General features: G+C 40.2%; 1 protein-coding gene across 1 annotated transcript in view; it reads right to left on the bottom strand.

The window, feature by feature from the left end:
- Window positions 1-879: 879 nt before the first annotated feature.
- The window catches only part of LOC148367249 (SH3 and multiple ankyrin repeat domains protein 2-like), a 130452-nt gene continuing 110315 nt past the window's right edge, over window positions 880-21016 (bottom strand). The window contains exon 14 of the mRNA XM_088334080.1: window positions 880-11212. Within this exon, the coding sequence (XP_088190206.1) occupies window positions 10690-11212 (523 nt within the window). The 3' untranslated portion in view covers window positions 880-10689. The remainder of the gene's footprint in view (window positions 11213-21016) is intronic.

Below are 21016 nucleotides of genomic sequence, written 5' to 3'. Positions count from 1 at the left end.
TAAACCTTGCTTTCCACCATTAAATTCTGTCTGTGTGGTGTGATTTAAATGTAAATATTGTTAAATACCCCTGGCGGATAGAATCGCTTTATCAATGAGCTCCACTGTCGTTCACTGCAGTGACGTCAAGAAACAGTTTAGGAATCCAGTTGTATGTGATAGGGTGTTGGCTGTTCCGTGAGTTAGAGAATAAGCAAGTGTTCATCTTTCATAAATGTGTGAAATCATGACACTACGTGTTTTCGTCCACCATGGTTGTTGATTTTTTTCCCTTCCTCCTGCCTGGTCGAAGGCAGAATAATGACGTCTGCCGCGTAGTGATAACATACAGGTCGGATGAATGCGCCTTCACCTTTCAGACCGAATTCACCTTCCAAAACATCAGATACGGATCGGATTTAGGACCACATATGAAAGTTGCCTGGGTCTGGCGTCAAAAAATAAGATAAGTTCCGTTCGGACGGAAAAATCTGATTTCCCTGCAGTGTGTGATCGTAGGCTAGGCTAGCATATGTGGGGGGAAAGCAAGGTTTAGATTGAATGAATATTTTGGTGGGACAATGCTCTGCTGTTAACATCCATGAGTACTTCCGCGACCACATCGCGTGTGACGTCACGTGTCCTCTTCTGTGCATGCGGACCAGTTGTGGCGTTCACACAGGAAATGAATTCGCATTAAGCTGGAAATGTGAACGATTTCACCAAAAATTCAAAAGTGAGCATTAAGCTCTGCAGTGTACACATAGCCTTTGTTTTTGCCACCTCAAGATTTTAAATGTCCCCAACTGGTCACCCTAGTACACTATTTCTGTAGTTGCCAGTGATCACGCCACTTATAAAAAAAAACATAACAAGCAAGTGAGAAAACAGCAACAGTAGTGCAATGTTATATTTATTTCTTAGTGACTTTTGGTTGCCATACAAGAATTATTGAGGAATTTTAGGAGGGGAGGGTAATTGAAGAGTGCAATTCAAATAAATTAAGTAATCTATTAATTTCAGTAATTCTACGATGATTTTCTAAGCACAAAATTACAGCAACATATAAAACAAACACAAGTTTTGTCACAAATTACTGAAAACAGCTTAGTCTATAAAAAGACTTAAAGAATGAAAGCTAAGCTTGAAACCAAAATAAGAATATGTTGAACAATAAGAATATTGGGAGTATCGTTAAAAGGGCGAAGTGAATGTGGGTTCAGTGAGCCACATTTGGCTGGTGACACTCTTAGAAGTTTCTTACTACATCTATTCAGCTCTACGTTTTCACACAGAACAATGCTTGTGACCTGTTGCAGGGTTCGTACACCTTTTCCATGACCAAATTTAAGCACTTGTTAAGGTCTTTCAATGCCAAATTTTCAATTTCTTCAGTACCATTAAAAGAAGTAATCCGGTCTGAATTATGTATGTTGCTGATCCACAAATATATCTGTGATTTACATACGCCGCTTTTAAACTCGCGTGTGCATTTATAAAGACATATGATTTTCATATATTAAATAAATCTGAAATATATTTGTGGATCCGAGCAATACCCGTGTAAATATTTTTGAGACAAATCTCTTCCCACATAGGTGTTGGGTAAAAAAGACAGTAATATGTAGCTTACATTTTCAGTTGCTGGAAGTTCTTCTCATTACAATTTACCACTTGCACTAATTCACATCTCATAGTGCATGGTTTAGGTGTAGTATGCACCTGTCCGCTTGGGCGTGACCCATAGGGGGCGATGACACTTCACAGGACACTGCTTTACAAACGAATGCCAGTTGCCATTAATCAATAGGAGAGAGGAAATGCGATGGCAAACCGAAGCAACTAGAGAGCAGTGTCAGCGTCATTTTTTAGCAGACGTGTTGAGAAACATTTTCAGCGCATACAAGCACGTCACCCAAAATTAAATCCTTGAAAACATTCAAATTCAAGCATTTTCAAGGATTTCAAGCACCTGTACGAACCCTGCTGTTGAGAGCATACAACAGACACAACAATTTTTATGGGTGTATTTATGTCAGAGTACATTTTCTTTTACTAAGGTGGCCTGCAGACAAATATTTAAAATGTACATATTTATATCTATTTTTCAACACAAGTAGCACTCTCAAGTCAGGGATCTTAGAAAGAATGAAAGATAGGCAAGTGGCGGTCAGAAAATACCTGGTTTTGGTGAAATCTACCACATTAGTAGACTGCACTTAGGCAACAGTTAATTCAATTACAGACACGTAAGAATAATGTGAAACGTCTTTTTCAAATGGGGAAAAAAATCGAACACAACAAAGGAAATTCATTCAGAATAAATATTGCTTCTTACAAAACTCAGAAACCTAATGATAATATTCACGGTTGTACCTATTACATATTTCTGTATTTGGCACGCGCCTGTGCCCGCCATATTTTCTGAAGATAATCTCTATAAAATTTCATAGAACTCTATACAAAGCTTTAAAAATACTGTGCTCATCAACCCCTACTGATGTTTGAAAATACTGTAAGTTGCGGCTTTGTAGCAGCATTGTCCCGCACCGGCTTCCTGCCGCTCGTGTTCACAGAACACACCAAATGGCAGAGCGCCACAAAACCAAAGTTGACTCTCTGGGAATCCTTTGTCAATATCTCTTTGCGGACACCGGTGTCACATCACATTGGGGGTACACTCTTGACGGAATACAGCATCAAAGTGACCCGATGAAAGGGTGCCGCTTTGGCCATCAGCTCAGAGAGGAACCCTTCAATAAGCTAAATAAGTCTAGAAAATACTCCATAATACACGTTCACTCTACTTATAACACTCGTATATACACGTGTCAACACTGTACCGCACACTGCCAGTCAACCGGAGCAGTTTTGTCGTAATAAAAAAATGATCCTCTTATAATACTGTACAGTGATACCTCTTCATATGAGATGAATTTGTGCTCGTATCTGGAATTGCTCGTATACCGAAGGAATTTTCAGTCACAGTAAAGCAATGAATCCGTTCCCGGTTTCCCAAAAAGCAGACAAGCTCATCCTAATTAGCTATGAAACGGGAAGTCCTGATCAGTAAAAATACATTCAAATCGTAATTGAACATAAACATACAGTTATTGGATAAATAAGATGATAATAAACTGACATTAAAGCCCCGCCCCACGCTGAAGAACCCAGGTGTTCTGAGATTCCTGCCTACCCTTCCTAAGTTGTTTATGTCACGTGTTTCCGGGTCGCATGAAAATTCAAAGTGGCAATTACGAAGACACGAAAACACGAGTTAGGGCTGAAATGTGATCCCAATATTTCTAGACAAGAAAGTTAGTGATAATGGGAAGGGAAAGTAGAAAGTAGTGACAACAACGATTAAGTCATAGAAGAAAACAATTGTGAAATACAAAAATGGTGTATGAGAGGTAAATGGTTTTGAATCCCTACCTCTCTGACCTCCTTCACATTGCCACGCCATCCCGCACCCTCAGATCATCTTTCTCCCTCCGTCTCACTATACCCCCTGCCCGCCTCAGCTCCACGGGGAGCGGAGCTTTCAGCCGCTCTGCCCCCAGCTCTGGAACTCATTGCCGCCTGACTTCCGAAATTCTGCGACCCTGTCCACCTTCAAATCCGTACTCAAAACTCGCTTCTTTAGACGCGCCTATTCTTGACCATATGCCTCACACACCGCCCCTTTTAACTATAATGTGTTTTATTGGCTATTCATTACTTGCTTGTTTTACTCTTGTTTTTACTCTTTGATTACAGTAATCCCTCGGTTATCACGGTTAATGGGGACCAAAACCACCCGGGAAAAGTGAAAATCCACAAAGTAGCGACACCCCCTCAAAAATGCTTAAAAAAAACCCCGTTTTTTTATTATTATTATTTTTGGGACCTGCGAAGTTCTGAACCCGCGAACGTGGAACCAAGAAGTAGCGATGTCCCACTGTATTGTTGTGTCCTACTCATATGTACAGCAGCCTTGGGTGTCCTGAAAGGCACTTCAAAATACAATGTATTATTATTATTATTAATTGTGTCAGATTACAAGACAGACGTGAGAAGTTAGCTTTTATTTATTTTTGTCAGTGGCTGTTGCCGTGGTAATGGACCAAATTTAATTAGCTTGTTATCATTCCTCGACAAATAAAGGAAACTTAAGCGACCTGACATTGATGCCGAAAAGAGAAGCGTAGCGCTTTTGACAGATAACTTGCACTGCTCTTCAATTTGGATGTTTACATTTTAGGGCTTGATCTGTGGTTGAAAAAGTTGAAATATCGTGAGGACGTTGTAAATATTGAACAAAGTACTGTCAATTCTCCCATTTTTTCCCAACTGTTATGTATTACAGTTGCGTTTCAAAAATGTCCCATGATAGTCAAAACCTGCGAGAAGAAACCTGTATTCAATTATTTGTTAATTTATTTATTTATACATTACTCAAGAACAAACCCAATTTACAGCCTCATGTTTTTGTTTAACAAATAAAAGTACTGTACTGTATAAATGTTAATTTCATATGAATAAAGTTTGTACAGTCAAATTATAATTTCAAAAATAACATTGCCATTTTAATGCACAACTAAGGATTAAGGACACGATCCACTATACCTTACATGATACTTTGTCGCCATCATGTGGCCATTATGGAAAACTGGATTTACCTTCTGGTTCTGTCCTACAAAATCATATATTTTTCCATTATCAAATCTTTTCAAAGTTCCCCTCGGAGCCATTAGGGAGCGTCAAAGACCTGCATGGGGCTCCTGAGCAAGGTTAGCGGGCGGAGTGGTCCAACTTTGTTGGCGATAGAAAGCATCTTCCCCTGTTTAGCGAATCAGAATGTATAATACAATACATATTATGAAAATCCGTGTTTCTAAAGTTTCTAAAGCATGATGCAGCAAGGGATTAATGTATATAATTATTATTGGCAGAAATTTACCAATTTTTCGCGAAGGGAATCATAAATATTAGACATTACTGCGGTGTCTTGTATGTAGGGTGCATGAATTATGGAAAAGAGCAACGTGCAGCCATGAAAATGTAACAAAAGAGTGCCCGTTGTAGTCAGGAATTTACGGTAAACTGCTCCAAACCTCCCAAAGGTATACAAGCTAACGCTAAATAGCTGTATCTTTCTGATCACTCTAAGCACAATCAAATAGAAATTGTACATAAAAATACAAATAATGAGATAAATAGGATAATAATGTAATTACTTTAAAGCAACTAAGGTGTTGGCATAATTCTGCTTACTTAGATTTTCTCTCGTATGTCGGGCAAGATATTTTTTCGAAAGACATCTCGTATCTTGATTTTCTCGAATCCCGATCAGCTCTTATGTAGAGGTATCACTGTTTATCCTTTTATTGTATCCGAGCAGGGAAAAAGACATCCGTGTCAACTTCTTTTTCAAGTGTGTTGTGCGCTAAAAGTTGTTGAGCATAAAAACCCTGATGCCGAGATGGGGAAGTACTTTGTGAAAGTTCAACAACAGAACGAGGAATATTTGTGTTTATCACAATAGGGAAACATTAAGTAATAGCTTACCTATGATTATTTTGCTTTTTTTCTTCCCATTCTATCGCAGCATCATTTGCAGGTACATCATTTAAGGCTTGGCAGGTGTTTGTTACGACCAATTCGATATCTCACGATGAAGATGCTCAATTTATGGAGTCATTTTGTGTAAATAGGGAGAAAAAGTTGAATTATACTCCAGGGTCCATTTCTAAAGGAGGTTCAACAAACACTAAATCTAGCACTGACTTCTGAGCCGCGTCACTCGGAGATGGAAAACACTGATTTTTTTGGTCCCAGGACCCTACATTTGAGTCGTTGGCTTACCGGCCCTTTAAAAATGATAGATCTCAGATTTGGCGATTTACCATGGCAACGGAGAAGAAAAGAGTGGCATTATTTCAAGTACCCTGGAAATAGAAAGCTTATACCAGAAGGTGGAACTATGTGATGCTAGGCTAAATCAGTTGGCTGAATGATAAATTCAAATCTTCTGTGCAGCTGATAGGATCGGTAAAACAGAGGAAAAACCTAAGGACATTGTGTATCATTTAGCGCCTCCAACTGATAAAAACTCCAATTATTTAAAAACAATTCATATGAACGATAACAAAAAATACATGAACTATCATATAAACATGCATTTTCTAAAATACCCGTAGGTTAAGACATTTGTATTTATTTTACGTAAGATGAGGCTCACCTGAAAGGAGCTGAGATGATTCTTTGCCATCTTGCTGCTAAGGGTTACCCCAAAAATCAAGAACCTTGTAAAAAGCTGGGCAAAAACTAAACAGAGATATAGTGCATTTTGGTGGTCCCTTTGAGTCTCCGTCACCACAAAATACAGCGACTTGTAGTGATCAACTAATACACATTGTCCCTTTAAACTTGTTTTGTGTGGGAAATTTAAAAGAAAACATGTTTGAGAACAGGGGAATGTTTTCATAAGCGCTTGTTTTTGTAGAAAACCTGATTTGGTCCAACTTTAACCAGGCCCTAGCTCTGGTGGTCCCAAGCAAATTTAGTTTGAGACCTCTGCACGAGAATATTTGTGTCTAGAGCAGTGCTTCTCAATTGGTCGATCTGCACCCAAAAGAGGGTCGCAAACCCATTTTAGTGGCTCCGCGGGTCTTTGCCTCGCAAAATAATGTTAAGAAGGTGAAAAAACAGAGGGGTGATTACACTCCTTAACATTAAATGGGGATAAAGCCCTGATCCATTTCTTCTTCCTGTTCAGTCAATCTGCACATCTAAGAGGGACCACATCTCATTTTATTGTGATTTTGTTGGCTTTATTTCCTCTTTCTGTCCCTAATAATGAGTCCCAAGAAAGTTAGTGATAAGAGGGAGGGAAAGTAGAAAGCAGTGACAACAATGATTGAGTCATAGAAGGAAACGTTTGTGAAAAATGGTGAATGAGTGGTAAATGGTCTAGATATGTTATATTTTTTTAGCTTTTTACAAGTACATTATTCTTTATTAACTACATAACTAAAAACATATTGATGTTTAGGTACATGCTTTCTTAATAGTTCCAATTTGTTTCAGTCTGTGACTATTTTAAAGCAGTTTAAGGGGGTTGGTTATATGCAATGTAGGCTTACCGTACGATACTTGAAGTAGTTTTGGTTAGGCTGATCAAATTTTTTAGTTTTTATTTTTAAAAAATGCGAACATATTTTATTATCTCTAGTCTTCACTGCACATTCCTTTGATTTGATACCTTTGAGAAGTGGATTTAATTTCTTGATTTGTCGTTAGGGCTGAAATGGTGGGTACTGAAGTCAAACCAGTTGAGATCCAGTGATTTAAACTTCCGTTGTTGATACTAATACATCGAAAGGGTCTGTTATTGGCATCAATACAGATACCTGGTATTGATACTCACCCATCACTGCATAAATATTCAAATACTGATTATTTTGAACTTGAATTATCATAAAAGCGCGAAAAAAAACCACCCTGATTATTGAAATACTGTGAATTGTGGACTACAGAGCGCACCTGATTAAAAGCTACACGCTCAAATTTAGGAACGAAAATCAATTTTGTCTTTGTAGAAGCCACACCAGATTTTCCCAGAACTAATTTACGCCCATTTCTCTCATTTTAAGCCTGGCGCACACCTAACACAACTGCATGGGGAATTTGGTGTTGACGCCTTTGGCTGCAGAACACCAACGGAACACCTTATGCTGTTTTCAGCCGCGTCATTTTTCTGTTTTCTGTAGTGAGTTTACATCACGTGCTCTCCGATCATGTGACTTTTCAAAATGGCGATTACAAAAACAAGCACATATTTAATGCTGTGCTGAAAAAAAATATATGAAGGAGGCCTGTGTCGCATAGAATATGAGCCTTATATTTAAAAACGACAGCGCCAGGGCAACCATTCTGTGGAGAATAGTGCCAGATTCCAACACAGACTTTTTGTGTTGTTGTAATTGGTTCCAGCAGTAGCGGACCAAATTGAATTAGCTTCTTGTTGTTCCTCGAGGGGTTAAAGTAATCTATTGCGAACTGGCATTGACGCCAATGATATGGAAAGAGAAGTATAGAGTTTTTGATGGATAACTTCCACTGCTGCTCAATTTGTACTTGATTTGTGGGTAAACAAGTTGAAATATCGTGAGTACGTTATAAATTTTGGATAAAATAATGTCAAGATTTGGTTTTTAGAGCACATGCATTAAAAAGAGCAGCTCGCTGTTTTCCTTTGGGAAAAAAAAAAAAGGATAAGCCACACTGTATTTAAATCAGAGTGTTCAAAACATAGCATTAAATTAACAGCTTTACCTACTGTAGTCTTTCTTTTCCTGCAAATATGCTTTTGGATTTCACTGTCCTTTGATGTGCATCTCCTTCTCTAGCCTTTAGCTGATTTATCCTTCTGCTCCATGAAGATATCTCCTCTAATAAACTTAAATTTTGAGTCGGGGGGGATTCACAGTGCTGCTCCGTAGAAGGATCTCGTTGGAATAGAAGCGCTGGCTACTTTTCGGGAAGGTAAGACACACGCAAATACGTAGACACACTGGCAAGTTGATGTAAATTCACCCTGGTGAACTGCTCCACTATGTAAAGCTTTCTTGAACACTCTGTGCCATCCCGGAGGTTGTTTGAAGGTAATAAGGAGGCTGGCTCTGAGCTCCGGTTCGATCCCAGAGAAGGCCATTGCAGTGACAGCGTGTGTTCTAAGCTTTACGTGTGCTTGTCTGTGAAGACTGTGATGTTTTATGCACATTTTTGTGCGCAGACAATCTGTGTGTGTGAGACTGTGTCCTTCTTGTGGGCACTTGATACCATTTCAATGTGAGCTAAGACAAAAAACAAAAAACAGGTGCAAATCAAACGTGTTTCTCGACCACCCTAGATGCACCCTGACCATGTAACTCATAGTGAAGAAATATTTTCATATTATTCTCTAGCAAAGATAGAAAAGGATCATACAGGAAAAGAGAAAAAAAAAGTGCAGCTCTGCTGGTGTTCATGCAGCCACACACGGGCCACATGGAGCAGGTCTGTATAAAGTCCAAAGCTGCAGTCGGACGAGCTGATGTGAAATGAACAAACTCACTGGATCACAAGCTGTCCCCTATTTTGCCTGGACCCTGTTTTTACTCTCTTGGTTTCACCCAGCACCAGCAGTGTCCTCTATCCCAGTGATCGGCAACCTTTTCAGTACCACGGACCGGTTTAATGTCTGACAATATTTTCATAGCCCGGCCCACTCAAAACATTAGCAATAATTAACAATAACCACAATATTAATTATTATAATAAATCTGTGTTATCACTGGACCACTAGGGATCAAGATAGCATTTTATCGGGCTGAAATCATGCCCATAATGCTCTATCACGGTGCCACGTTTTTCAAAATGAGAATGAGTTCAGTTAAAACAACATTGTATACCAAATGAGAAATTACATGCTCCTTCATGATGAAAAAAAAAGTCAAATTGAGTAAAAATAGTGTGATGATGTGAAATATTATGATGCCAACAACGCAGCTTTCACTGCTGCAATTCTAATTAGTCCCGTAGCATCCAATGTAAATGTGGTTGCCAGTACAGTACAGGGTGTTCCAAAAGTATTTGGAATATTTTGACATTGAATACTATTATGGTTATAAAATCAAATCTGGTAAATTCACAAAGCTTGTAATCTCACGTGACACGCATCAAGCCGTTAGACAAATTCTTGCCAAACTCATCCCGGCATTGCATTTTTAATGGCTGCAACAGCTTCTAATATTCATGCTTTAATGTTTTGTCCTATGTTGAAAGAAAACTGTCTAGGGACCATTCTTCTGTGAAAGAGGGACAGTCAATGGTGACGTAGCTTGACATGCTGGAAAACTGATCAAAGGATAAATTGAGTTAGAAAGAGTCTAGTTACTTCATTTTCCAACAGGATGGGGCACTGCCACACTGAAGCCTCAGGGTTAGACAGTTTCTCAACACAACACTGCCAGACAGATGGATTGGACGGTTGGGAGAGAATGATCCCAATCTCATGTCCTGGGCGACCGGATCTCCAGATCTCACACCAAGCGATTTATTTTTGTAGAGATTTTTGAAAGGTTTAATCGATGCGCCCACAAGAGACATGGATGCGTTGAAGGCCAGAATAATAGAACCTGTTGCAACCCTCGACAATGCAATGCTGGAATACACTTGGGAATAATTCTACTATGGGCTTGATGTGTGTCCTGTGACCAACACTGCTCACATTGAACATTTTTGAACATTCCATGTAAAAATCTAGATTACAAGCTTTCTGGATTTACCAGAAGTGTTTTTATATTCCTAATAGTTTATGAGATGTTCACTGTCAAAATGTGTGTGTGACTTTTGGAGCACCATGTATCTTATGACCATCGCTCAAATGCCAAAACCTCGCAAATTTTGAGGTTTAATTAGGAAGGAAAACATTGCGTGCACACACGGTTTTGAGTGACCCAGTGGCAAACGACCTACAGTCCGGTTCCGGTCTGCGGCCCGGTGGTTGCCGACCACTGCTCTATCCCTTTGTGCCAGGTAGGAGGCATACTGATCTGGTGTTGTCAAGTGAGGATGAGAGAGGACAAAACAACCCATTCACGAGGCAGCATCAATTGAACAAAAGCTTCCATTGACTGGAGAGCACATTCCATTTGTGGGAACTCCGTCCGCTGTCCGCCGGGCTTATCTGTCCTGCAGCAGCTTGAGGGCCCTCTCGATGTTCATGCGGTGGCCCACCCTGGTGACACCGAGGTCTATCAGGTCCTCTTTTTGCAAGGAGGTCAGGTGAGCGCCCTCGATCTCGTTGTCCAGGAAAGCGTCTCTGTGCTCGCCCAGGTGGAGGCTTTCAAGCCAGTCGGCCACATCGTATTTGCTCCACAGCTCCACGGGCTTGGAGGCGAAGGGCTTGCCCGAAGCCGCGACCGCTTGCATGAGAGTCAGCGGTGATGGCGAGCGGGAGCTACCGCTGCCGCCGCAAGACGAGCTGAGGCTGTAACCGCCGCTGCCCATGGGCGGGGTGGGCAAGCCGAAGATGTCGGTGAGGGTGGGGGATGCCGAAGGCGGCAGCGAAGAGCAGGGGGTGAGGGAGGAAGCCGAGTCTGGGGGACTGCAGGGGTAAGTCTGTGAAGGGAGGCTGCCCGGAGGTGTGGAGGTGAGGGTAGCGGTGTTCTTGTTGCTACGCGATCCTGAGTCGTCTGGGGTGGGCCTGTGGAAGGGGAAGAGAAATGAGAGATTACCTTGGATGCATTTCAGTAGGAAATACAGAGACACCTTGGTACTTCGGTTATCCCTGGTTCAATGCTTTGCGGATTCTGAATTGAATGTAATTGTCTTTATTGTAATTGATATCAACGTATTGTGCAGTGTGTTTTGAGGACAACACACAGCAAATGCTATCATGGGGGCAGGATAGGAAGGGCTTTGTATGTTGGGTGGGCGTGACTCTGTGTGCGTGAAGGCTGTTGTGTGGTGTCAAAGAGCAGGGCGGGCGCACTAATCAATGCGTCCATCCAAAACAAACGGTGACAGCTAGCTTCGTTATACTGAAAAGAAATTCACCAACTAAATTGGACTCTGAGGAAAGTCAGAAGAGCGCAAACAATCTTAATGATTAGCGGGTGCTTCGTGGATTGTTATCGGGTCCGGAGTGTGACTAGGCTACAGGTCCGGCCAACTGCTACATCTAAGCTAACAATTTTCTCAAGCCAAACCTGCCAAGCTTGTATCTCACCAACGGCAAATCCATTACCAATGAAATAGATGACCTGGTGGCACAACCCGTGAGAAACCGAGACATTTGGGACGGTTGTGTCTTAGTCAATGGAGAGACCTGGCTCAACCGGCAATCCCCAATGTTAGCTTGCAGTTAGCCAGATGCTCTCAACATAGCTTTTTAACGCTCAAATTTAACACTCACAAATCTAAAGTCAAAAACGGGATCCCGGAGAAACACACAAAATATAAATTCTGCAGCAAGAGAAAAAAAAAAAGAAGCGTCTAGAAAGGAGCCGGCTTCCCACCAATGAGGAGCCGTCTCCATTCAAGACAAATGACACATGTTTCCAGCCAGTCGCAGAGTATATGGCTTGGGTTGGCAACCTGCGGCTCTAGAGCTGCATCTAGCGCTTTAGTACTGCCCTTAGTGGCTCCCTAGAGATTTTTCAGAAATGTTTGAAAATTAAAACTGGTGGGGGAGGGATAAATAAATAGATTTTTTTGTGTAATATTTTTCTTTAATCCATGTATTAAAGATGGAATGACTAACTTCATGTATGATTCATGTTTGCTTTACATTAAAAAGTAGGCTTTTATCATTTTAATTTTTGGCGGCTCCAGACTTATTTGTTGTTTCTTATGGCCCTTTCAAAATTTCGGTTTTGGTGACCCATGTAACAGTGCTTAGCAAAAGTATTGGACCCCTAGAACCTTTTTTTGTCACATTGCCACATATCAGTCTTCAAACTTAAAAGTAAAAAGAACATACTTGACAATCATTAAGTGGAACCATTTTTTTTCAACATTTTATACTATATTTACAGGGAAAACAAATGAAAATTAGGTGTTGCAAAAATATTGTCCCCCTGTTCACAGCTCAGCATACTCACTACAGATGTTTCCGAATGACTTCTGAATGATCCAATGTCAACCTAAATGACTACCACTGACAAACTGACAGAGCGGACCCGTGTGTCATTAAGTCTCAGTCTGTGAAGGGCTCAGAGAAAGGTCTGGGGAAATTCTGTATTTATTAAAGTAGAACACACACACACACTTATTTTCTTTTAATTTCTTTTTTAGCTCAAACTAAGCATTGTAAGTAATAAACGTTGGAGAATACGATGCATGCGGAAATTAATTGACAACTATGAGCATAAAATTTGCAATGCATTTATTTCTTGTCTCTCAAAGTCTGTTTCTCTTCAGATTCAGATACACCAAAGAGTTGTTCCCCATGTCGTGCTTTTTGCATTCCTGGTACTGTGAATCAAAGTAGTGTGATAATGAGATAAAAGTCTGCGCGTTACACACAAATAAATACAACTACAGTACACAAATCAAACGCCTGATTTACTTTGGGAAATCTCAAAATATCCTTCTCCCTACCTCCAAATTTTCTCTTCAGATCTATACAATTCACGTAGGTCACCCGCCTGACGTCAAAACGGTGAAGTTCTCCAAAATGTGACAGATTTCCATGCCTGAAACTGGAGTTACGGGAAAAAAATCCGCTCAGGCACGGGGAAAATAGCACAATTACACGGACAAAAGCCAGGAATTGGAGTTGAATCGCAAGCCTTTAAAATGCGAAAGTAGGGCACTAGAGGGCTTTATTGAGCATTTATCAGCTAAGGTGTTGAGGGCAACCTCAAGTGTGTCAAGTTCTAGTTTATTCATCTCATCTCATCTCATTAGCTGCAGCGCTTATCCTCAGTAGGGTCGCAGGGGGTTCTGGAGCCCATCCCAGCAATCATCGGGCAGTGGGCAGGGGACACCCTGAACTGGTTGCCAGCCAATCACAGGGCACACACGGACAGACAACTCGCCCGCTCATTCACACCTAGGGACAATTTGGACCGGCCAATCCACCTGAAATGCATGTCTTTGGAATGTGCCCGGAGGAAACCCACGCAAGCACGGGGAGAACATACAAACTCCGCACAGGTACGCTGGTAGCTGGATTTGAACCCACACAGGAGGTTCCCAAGACCTTAGAACTGTGCCGCACACGCGCTCACCACTGCGCCGCCGTGCTGCCCTCAGTTCAAGTTTATTTACAAGCTTAAAATGACAATTGTCTTTATTGTCAGTGGTAACAACGTAATGAGCAAGCGCTAAACGATACTGTCCTTAAAAATGCTGGACCCACACAAGGATGGATGGATGGATTAATCGAAGGTTTGCAAATTGGAGGAAGCCGAAAAACGAACTCCGGTTGAAAGTTAGTCGCGTGGCACTCGCGCCCAATGACCCGGTTCGCCGTATCAGGCAATTGATAAACAGAACCAGCTACGGAGAGTGCGCCTTTTAACACAGTGCGCCCTGTGGGTGTGAAAATACAGTAATTGCATTTATATTATCATTATTTGATCATTTATTAGCATATTTGGTATCGGAGTCATCCAAAACTAAATTGAAAGCAATCAAATTACATTATTGCAATATTATAGTATTTGGATTACGATACTGATTACATTTTTTATCATGTAATGAGTAACTGTAATAGATTACATTTTAAAGGTAATTCTCCCAACCCCCAAAAATGGCCAGGAGTGGGATGGGCACCGCCAAACAAGGTGGTTAAGGGATCTGTGAACCGTGAGTGCTTGGAGACTGGCCCAAGTTGTGAGGAATAGTGCATCGTAAAAATAATGTAATGAAAAGTAGCGCAATAACATGAGTCGATAAATCAAATATGAGTAGCCATTTTTCAATGCAACTTGGAATAATATATTTTTCACTGCGTGCTTGTTTAGGGTGATGATGGCCCTGGGAACCTGTTGTTTTAAGGGACCAGTGGCGCCTACCAGAGAGCAACAGGTAAAAGAGAGTGTGTCGGGGTGACATTTAAGTTTTGGTCATTGAGTTTTGAATTGAGTGAAAAAAAAAATCTTAATTTTAAGTTCATTAAAAATGAACAGAGTAGATCCTTGAAGTCATTCACCTTTGACGGTTTAAATTCAGCAGTCCGCTGCATCTGGTCAAGTTGGTGACCTGTCTTCTCTAAGGGCAGGTTTGAATTACTTACACATAGAACAACAGGGGCGGCACGGCAGCTGGGTGGTTCAGGGTTCAAGTCCATCTACTGCAAACTCCCTATGTGGAGTTTGCATGTTCACCCTGTGCCTGCATGGGTTTTCTCCAGGCAGTCCGTTTCCACCCACATTCCAAAAACATGCATTTTAGGTTAATCGGCCGGTTCAAGTTGCCCTAGGTGTGCATGAGCGGGTGAGTTGTTTGTCTCTGTGTGCCCTGTGACTGGCTGGCAAGCAGTTCAGGGTGTCCCCTACCCACTGCCCGAGGATGGCTGGGATGGGCTCCAGCACCCCCTCAACGCTACTGAGGATAAGCAGTGCAGACGATGGACGGATGCAACAACGGGCACACTCCCAACATTATTGATGCAATATACTTAGTTGCATAGCAGTTTTAGGACAACCATTTGCAGCTTAAACTGCTGTATAAAACAGTTAATGCTCATTAATGAATGCGTATGTCCTAAAACAAATATACATAAATAAAATCCATACATAAAAATGGGGTCAAACAGTCAAAATAAATAAATGATTCGACTACAGATACTAAAATGTATGAAACTCAAAATCCCTTACAGGATATGTTTGTTTTTTCAACCAAAATTATGAAAGCCACCAGCGATGCAATGCATATCGTAGAATGCGAATGAGAAGAAAACAGGTCCAATCAAATTTTCAAGGCAGGAACAAACTTTTTTTCTCTTCGTAATTGACGAAAACGCTCATCTGTGAAGGGCAGGAGGACGTTTTAACTGGATGATGAAGGTGCCGTATCTGACTCAAATCAGGAGGCCTCTCCTGCTACTGGTATCCATGAAAACTAATGCTATTTGTTTTATGTAGAGGAGCAAAACTAAGGCACACCACAAGAAGTGGTGCGCAGACGAACCCAGCTGGTTAAGGGATCAATGAACCATGAACATACTGTATTTGATGTGATGCATAATGCAGTATACCGTATGTATTCATCTTGCATGAACAATTCTAATGTTATACCAAAGCACAATACTCTCGGCCTCTACAACCTTCACAATGTTGTAAAATGTTGGGACTAATGTGTTACAAAAGAAAGCTTTCATAGGACTCAATTACTTCTCTCGGTAATGAGTACTGTAACATTGTATTAATACAATTTTCTAACCCAACTGCAGATACTACGTTACTGTGTTATTCCACTCCTTATTAAAGCAGATCACAAATTACAGTGTCCTCTGAGTGTCGAAATTGTCCTGTATCATTCACGATTCACATTGAATCCTCGATCCGCCTGAATCATTCTCTGAAGGTGGGCATGTTTATATTTGCCTTCAAAATAGAACTGAATACAGTCATGGCAGTGCCGTCTAGAATACAGAGTAAGAGGGTGCTGAATTTCTCCTCACAGATATTCTTCATACCGAATTTAGAACTATAAAATAAAACGCTCAAATCGGGGTAAGCTCATAAGCGCATCTATGAATGTGTGTCTCTAGTAGTCACTGGTTGGCAGTGCGTGGGAGGGGGCATGCTTTATACAGGACCCACAGGAAATAAATGGGGCAAAAGTAAACGCAGAATTTACGGTAAATGTGTGCTGAGTTTTAGTCTTTTCATTTGTCTTTTCATATATTTGTTGGAGAAAATAGAAAACATCTTGGACAGTAGCCAGAAATGGAAGTGCTTTGTTGGCCAGAGACAAAATGGATACAGAGTGTCTCAGCTAAGTGTTTTTTTGCCATCTCTCAAGATTGTACAACCCAAAAAATACAAATGGGTCACTGCTTCCATAGGTGGATGAACACATATTCTTTTATTTATTTTATTATGTGGCCATTTTAAAGCAGCTTTAAGGGGTCGGCTCAGATGCGAGTACATACTGTAAACGGTAGTTACTTTGAGAGTACTTTTTGGTAAAGGGTAACCAAATTACTTTTTAAATGAAGTAACTATATAACTATAACTAATTACTGTTCTTCAGTAATGCGTCCAACACTTGTTTTGAACTGAAAAGTGCATACTACTTTCGAAGTGCACGCTACTTTCGATATTGCATACCTGTCAAGCTCCAGGGCTCCATGCCCTTACAAACTGTCGTATTTTCCCTTACAAAATACAAAAAAATCTTACACCATAGTTTTTTTTTCATTTATGTAGTTTAACATGTTATATTGTACATGTGTTTTGTTACATCATATATATTGTTAATTAACATTTTGTTGTGAGATCCTGAGTTGCTCGACATGAAAAAAGTTCAAAAATTAAGTAGCTTGGACGTTCACTGTAGAAGGAAAAAAATACATGCAGATATAATTAAGTGGAACTTTCTTATTCAAATCATAAATTATTTTTCTGCATTAAATTATTGTTGGTAATATACTGATTAAAGGGATAACCACAAACCTGTCATTATTCATTTCCTCTCTTTATACTTCCTTTTTTTCTTATTGTATAAAGACGTTATCTTTATGCAACATAATAATTCGGAATATAATGCATCAAAGCAAGTGAGCCGTTTGAGAGCCGGCTCTCTTTAATGAGTTGAGCCGAAAAAGCCGGTTCTCTAAAAAGAGACGGAATTCCTTTCACTACATCAAACCGCTCGCTTCGTTTGCAACAAAAAAAAAAACGATACCGAGATAGAGGCTTCCGCGGCGAACTCGTTTGACTTGATTGATTTGCCGTTTCGTGATAGTCGGTGTATACCGGATGGTATCCATCATTGACAAATTTGCGTTTTTCCGTACAGATTTTCTCGTACGTCGTACACGTCTTAAATGCATAATAAACGTACTTTGTACGGCAAAACCGTACAGGTTGACAGGTATGATATCGATTCAAGAGCAAATCTGAAGGCAGAATAAAACGCCAGATCAGACTTTCACATTGTCATTGTGCCTTTATCTAGGTTACCAAGTGTAAATATCCCCCTAGATCTGGCGCATCCCTACATGGAACATATGGAAAAGCCAGAGGGGAAGCTAAAAGGACTGGAAAGGACAGACGTTCCGCCATGATGCAAAAGGGCCCTTCCAGGTGCTTCAAGTTGGGCACTTTTCCGCAACAAATCATGGAAGAGCGATGAGATCAAGATGGAGGACATCTGAAAGTTAGATGTGTAATAGGCGTCATGTATGAACAAGACACCCCCACACATGAACATACATGCATGACATAGGCAGCAAATAAGAACAGGATGCATTAATAAGTGTCAGCCATCTGCTCGCCTTCTGGTAGCATAACTATCCATTCCTCTGTTCCCTTTTATTGTATTTGGTGTTAACGTGGAATAGTCGCATATTTCCAATGGTAAAGGCTGTTGAAACAACATTTTCCAGGGCTTTTAGAATCAGCACATTGGAGGATGAAAATTAAACTACATTGCAGGAACTTGTGATTGCTACAGTACATCCACATATATGAATAACATCAGTTTTTATATTGTGTATCACAAGTATGACCGGCTCCTTATTGGTCCCCAAAATTGAGATGTTTAAATATTCTATTTTTGGGTATTAAGTCATGGATGTCAGACTCGGTTTGGGTCTGGGGCCGAATCGAGGACGCCGGGTTCCTAGAAAGGCCGGATCAGTAAAAGAATGTCAACTCAAAATTTTTAGCTTTGTTTTTCAGTATTATGCATTATAATTCCGCCTCCATAAGTCACTTACCCGACATATTATAATCATGGATGACAAGGAATCTTTTCTAAACACATTTATTCATAAAAAACGGTGTGGGGGCTTGTTCATGTTTGGCAGTGAACGGGTCAACGGGTTGAATACAACAGAATGAGCGCCCAAAACACACCACAAGAAATGGTCCCCTTACAAGCCTAGTGGTTGAGGGGTCCAACTAACCAACCAAATGTAGTTTTACACTTAAACAACTCACCACGCGACACAACCTAAACACTGTCTTTAGTGGCCATTATTACAAAAATTCACAACTTTTGATAGAAATGGCCTTAATTACATATTAAAAACATCTAAATCCCAAAAGAATATACTACTCATCCATGACTAATTCCTGATCATTGAAATTAGTTGATTATCTTTAAATCGGGCTTATTGATAAGTACTTTCAGCCGCTAAAGGATTTCCCCACTCCCTCCTCTCTTTACAACCACGAGTTCTCTTGTAAACAATGTCCTTTGCGTTTTTATTAGATTTTCTTTGCAGTGAAAATAAATCGTAGTTTGTTTGGAATCAAACCATGTTGCATGATTTGTGTGTCTATATTTTTCCTTTGGATTGATGAAATGAAATGAAATCAAATGAAATGATCTGCATATAATTATTAATTATTATTATTATTTATATAGCGCTTTTCAAGTCACTGACTACCCAAAGCGCTTTACAATGTGCTTCACATTTCCCAATAGCGGCCGTGCAGCCATGTAAGGCGGAAACATGCTTATTGGGGGCATTGGGAGTTCAGTGTCTTACCCAAGGACACTTTCACATGATACACGGAGGAGCTGGGATTCGAACTGCGATCTTTCAAACCCAAAACGAGCGCTGTACCTTCTCAGCTACTGCTGCTCAATCCTTATCAATATAAATGAACTGCAAAATCGATAATTTGAAGCTAAAATACTGTATGTTGTGAGGATTGGTTCCTTCATTACACTAAAGAGACAAAAAGGCTTTTTTTTTAAAAAACCTGTTCTGCTGGTGGATCGTTAGTTCCAACTAATGGGCGATCCGGTCATCAGCAAACAAAATTTTGAACCCAAATATCACTTAAAGCAATTCGCCCTACATTATATAGCCCTTAATCACAAAAAGTTCTTTGTCTTTCCTTCTTTCTCTCTCCATTTCGTTCTCTTTCTTTCTTTTTTGTTCTCTTTCTTTCCTTTTCCTTCCCCTTCTTTCTCCCTTTCTTTCTCTCTGCCTCTTTCTCTCTTTCTTTCTCTATTCGTTTCTTTCTCTTTCTCCCCCTCTCCCTTTTTTCTCTTTCTATTTCTCTTTCCCTTTCTTTCTCTTGCTTTCTCTCTCCCTTTCTTTCTATTTCCTTCTCCCTTTCTTTCGCTTTTTTCTCCCCTTTTTCCATTTCTCTCTCCTTACTTTTTCTTTGTCCCTTTTCTCTCTCTCTCTCTCTCTCTCTCTCTCTCTCTCTCTCTCTCTCTCTCTCTCTCTCTCTCTTTCTCTCTCTACCTCTCGAAGGAGCTGGTGACCCGTCACCATGAGTGCTGTTAGCAAGGTTAGCGGAGTTGGTCAAAGTAGGAAGCCAGCTAACGGGGGCCGCAGTCAACAGTCAGGCAATGCAACAGCTTTCTTCTCCTTTGCGCATTGGCTAGTCGACATTATCTAGCACGAACGTCACCATTTCATCCACATCACCACGGCTGTATGGGTATGATGACCTGGAGTCACTGTTTGAAAATGTACCGCAAAGGCATCATTAGCTGCACAAGAAAGGATAAACTTGGAAATAATAACTCCGGGGAACTGACATTCCCCACGCTTATGAAGCAAAGCGTCAAAATGGCTCCACGCTGTCCTTTTTCAACTATTGCAGCAGGGAACCAAGTTTGTCACAGACGCAACCTTAGAAATGTTCAATTTTTAGAGCATGGGCACAAATTCTAATTCATATTTTTGAAAGGCTTTTGTAAACCTCATGTGTTAAAACATTTTCAGTTATTTTATAAACAAAAAGTTAAATTACACAAACTCAGCGGTTGCCAGACATTTCTCTCAAATTGGTAGAGCCTGTGCCAGCCAATTTTTGCCATTTTGACTCGTCAAAGGTATACAGAAAATCTAGTTCTGTAGCTTTATAGGAATATCAAATTCTACAACTATCATTAACCCCCCCACAATGTTTTGCTCGGAAAGATGCACGTTAAAATAACCACAGCACATCCAGCAACAGCTTACAAAGGCTTCATTATTAAAAACCATAGCTTTGTTCCAAGCTCTTTTTTTCCCCTCTCCTGATTGGGCAATATGTATTTTCCCATGTATTATACTCTGTTGACTTTAAATTTGTTGATCATTCAAAATGTTAACGTTGTTTTGTATTTTGTCTTTTGTTTTAATTTAATGTTTCCAGTGTTTTTCAGGTATATGCGTCACACTAAGGTTTTTTTGAAAATTGTAAAGTTTATTCTTGTAGTCCATAGTTTTTTTGTTGTTGCACTGAAAACTCAATATTTTTTATTGACATTTTGTCGAGTGTTTTTCAGAGCTGCTTGACTTTAAAGTTACCATGTATGAGAACGTTTAAATAGTCTATTGGAGAGTGAAAATATAAATGTTATTACAATTCCCAAA

This window comes from Urocampus carinirostris, chromosome 4 (genome assembly GCF_059441175.1).
Source record: "Urocampus carinirostris isolate Australia breed hairy pipefish chromosome 4, RoL_Ucar_1.0, whole genome shotgun sequence".
Classification (NCBI taxonomy): Eukaryota; Metazoa; Chordata; class Actinopteri; order Syngnathiformes; family Syngnathidae; genus Urocampus; species Urocampus carinirostris.
Note: the sequence above shows the minus strand (reverse complement) of the source record. Positions and strands in the feature narration are given on the sequence as shown.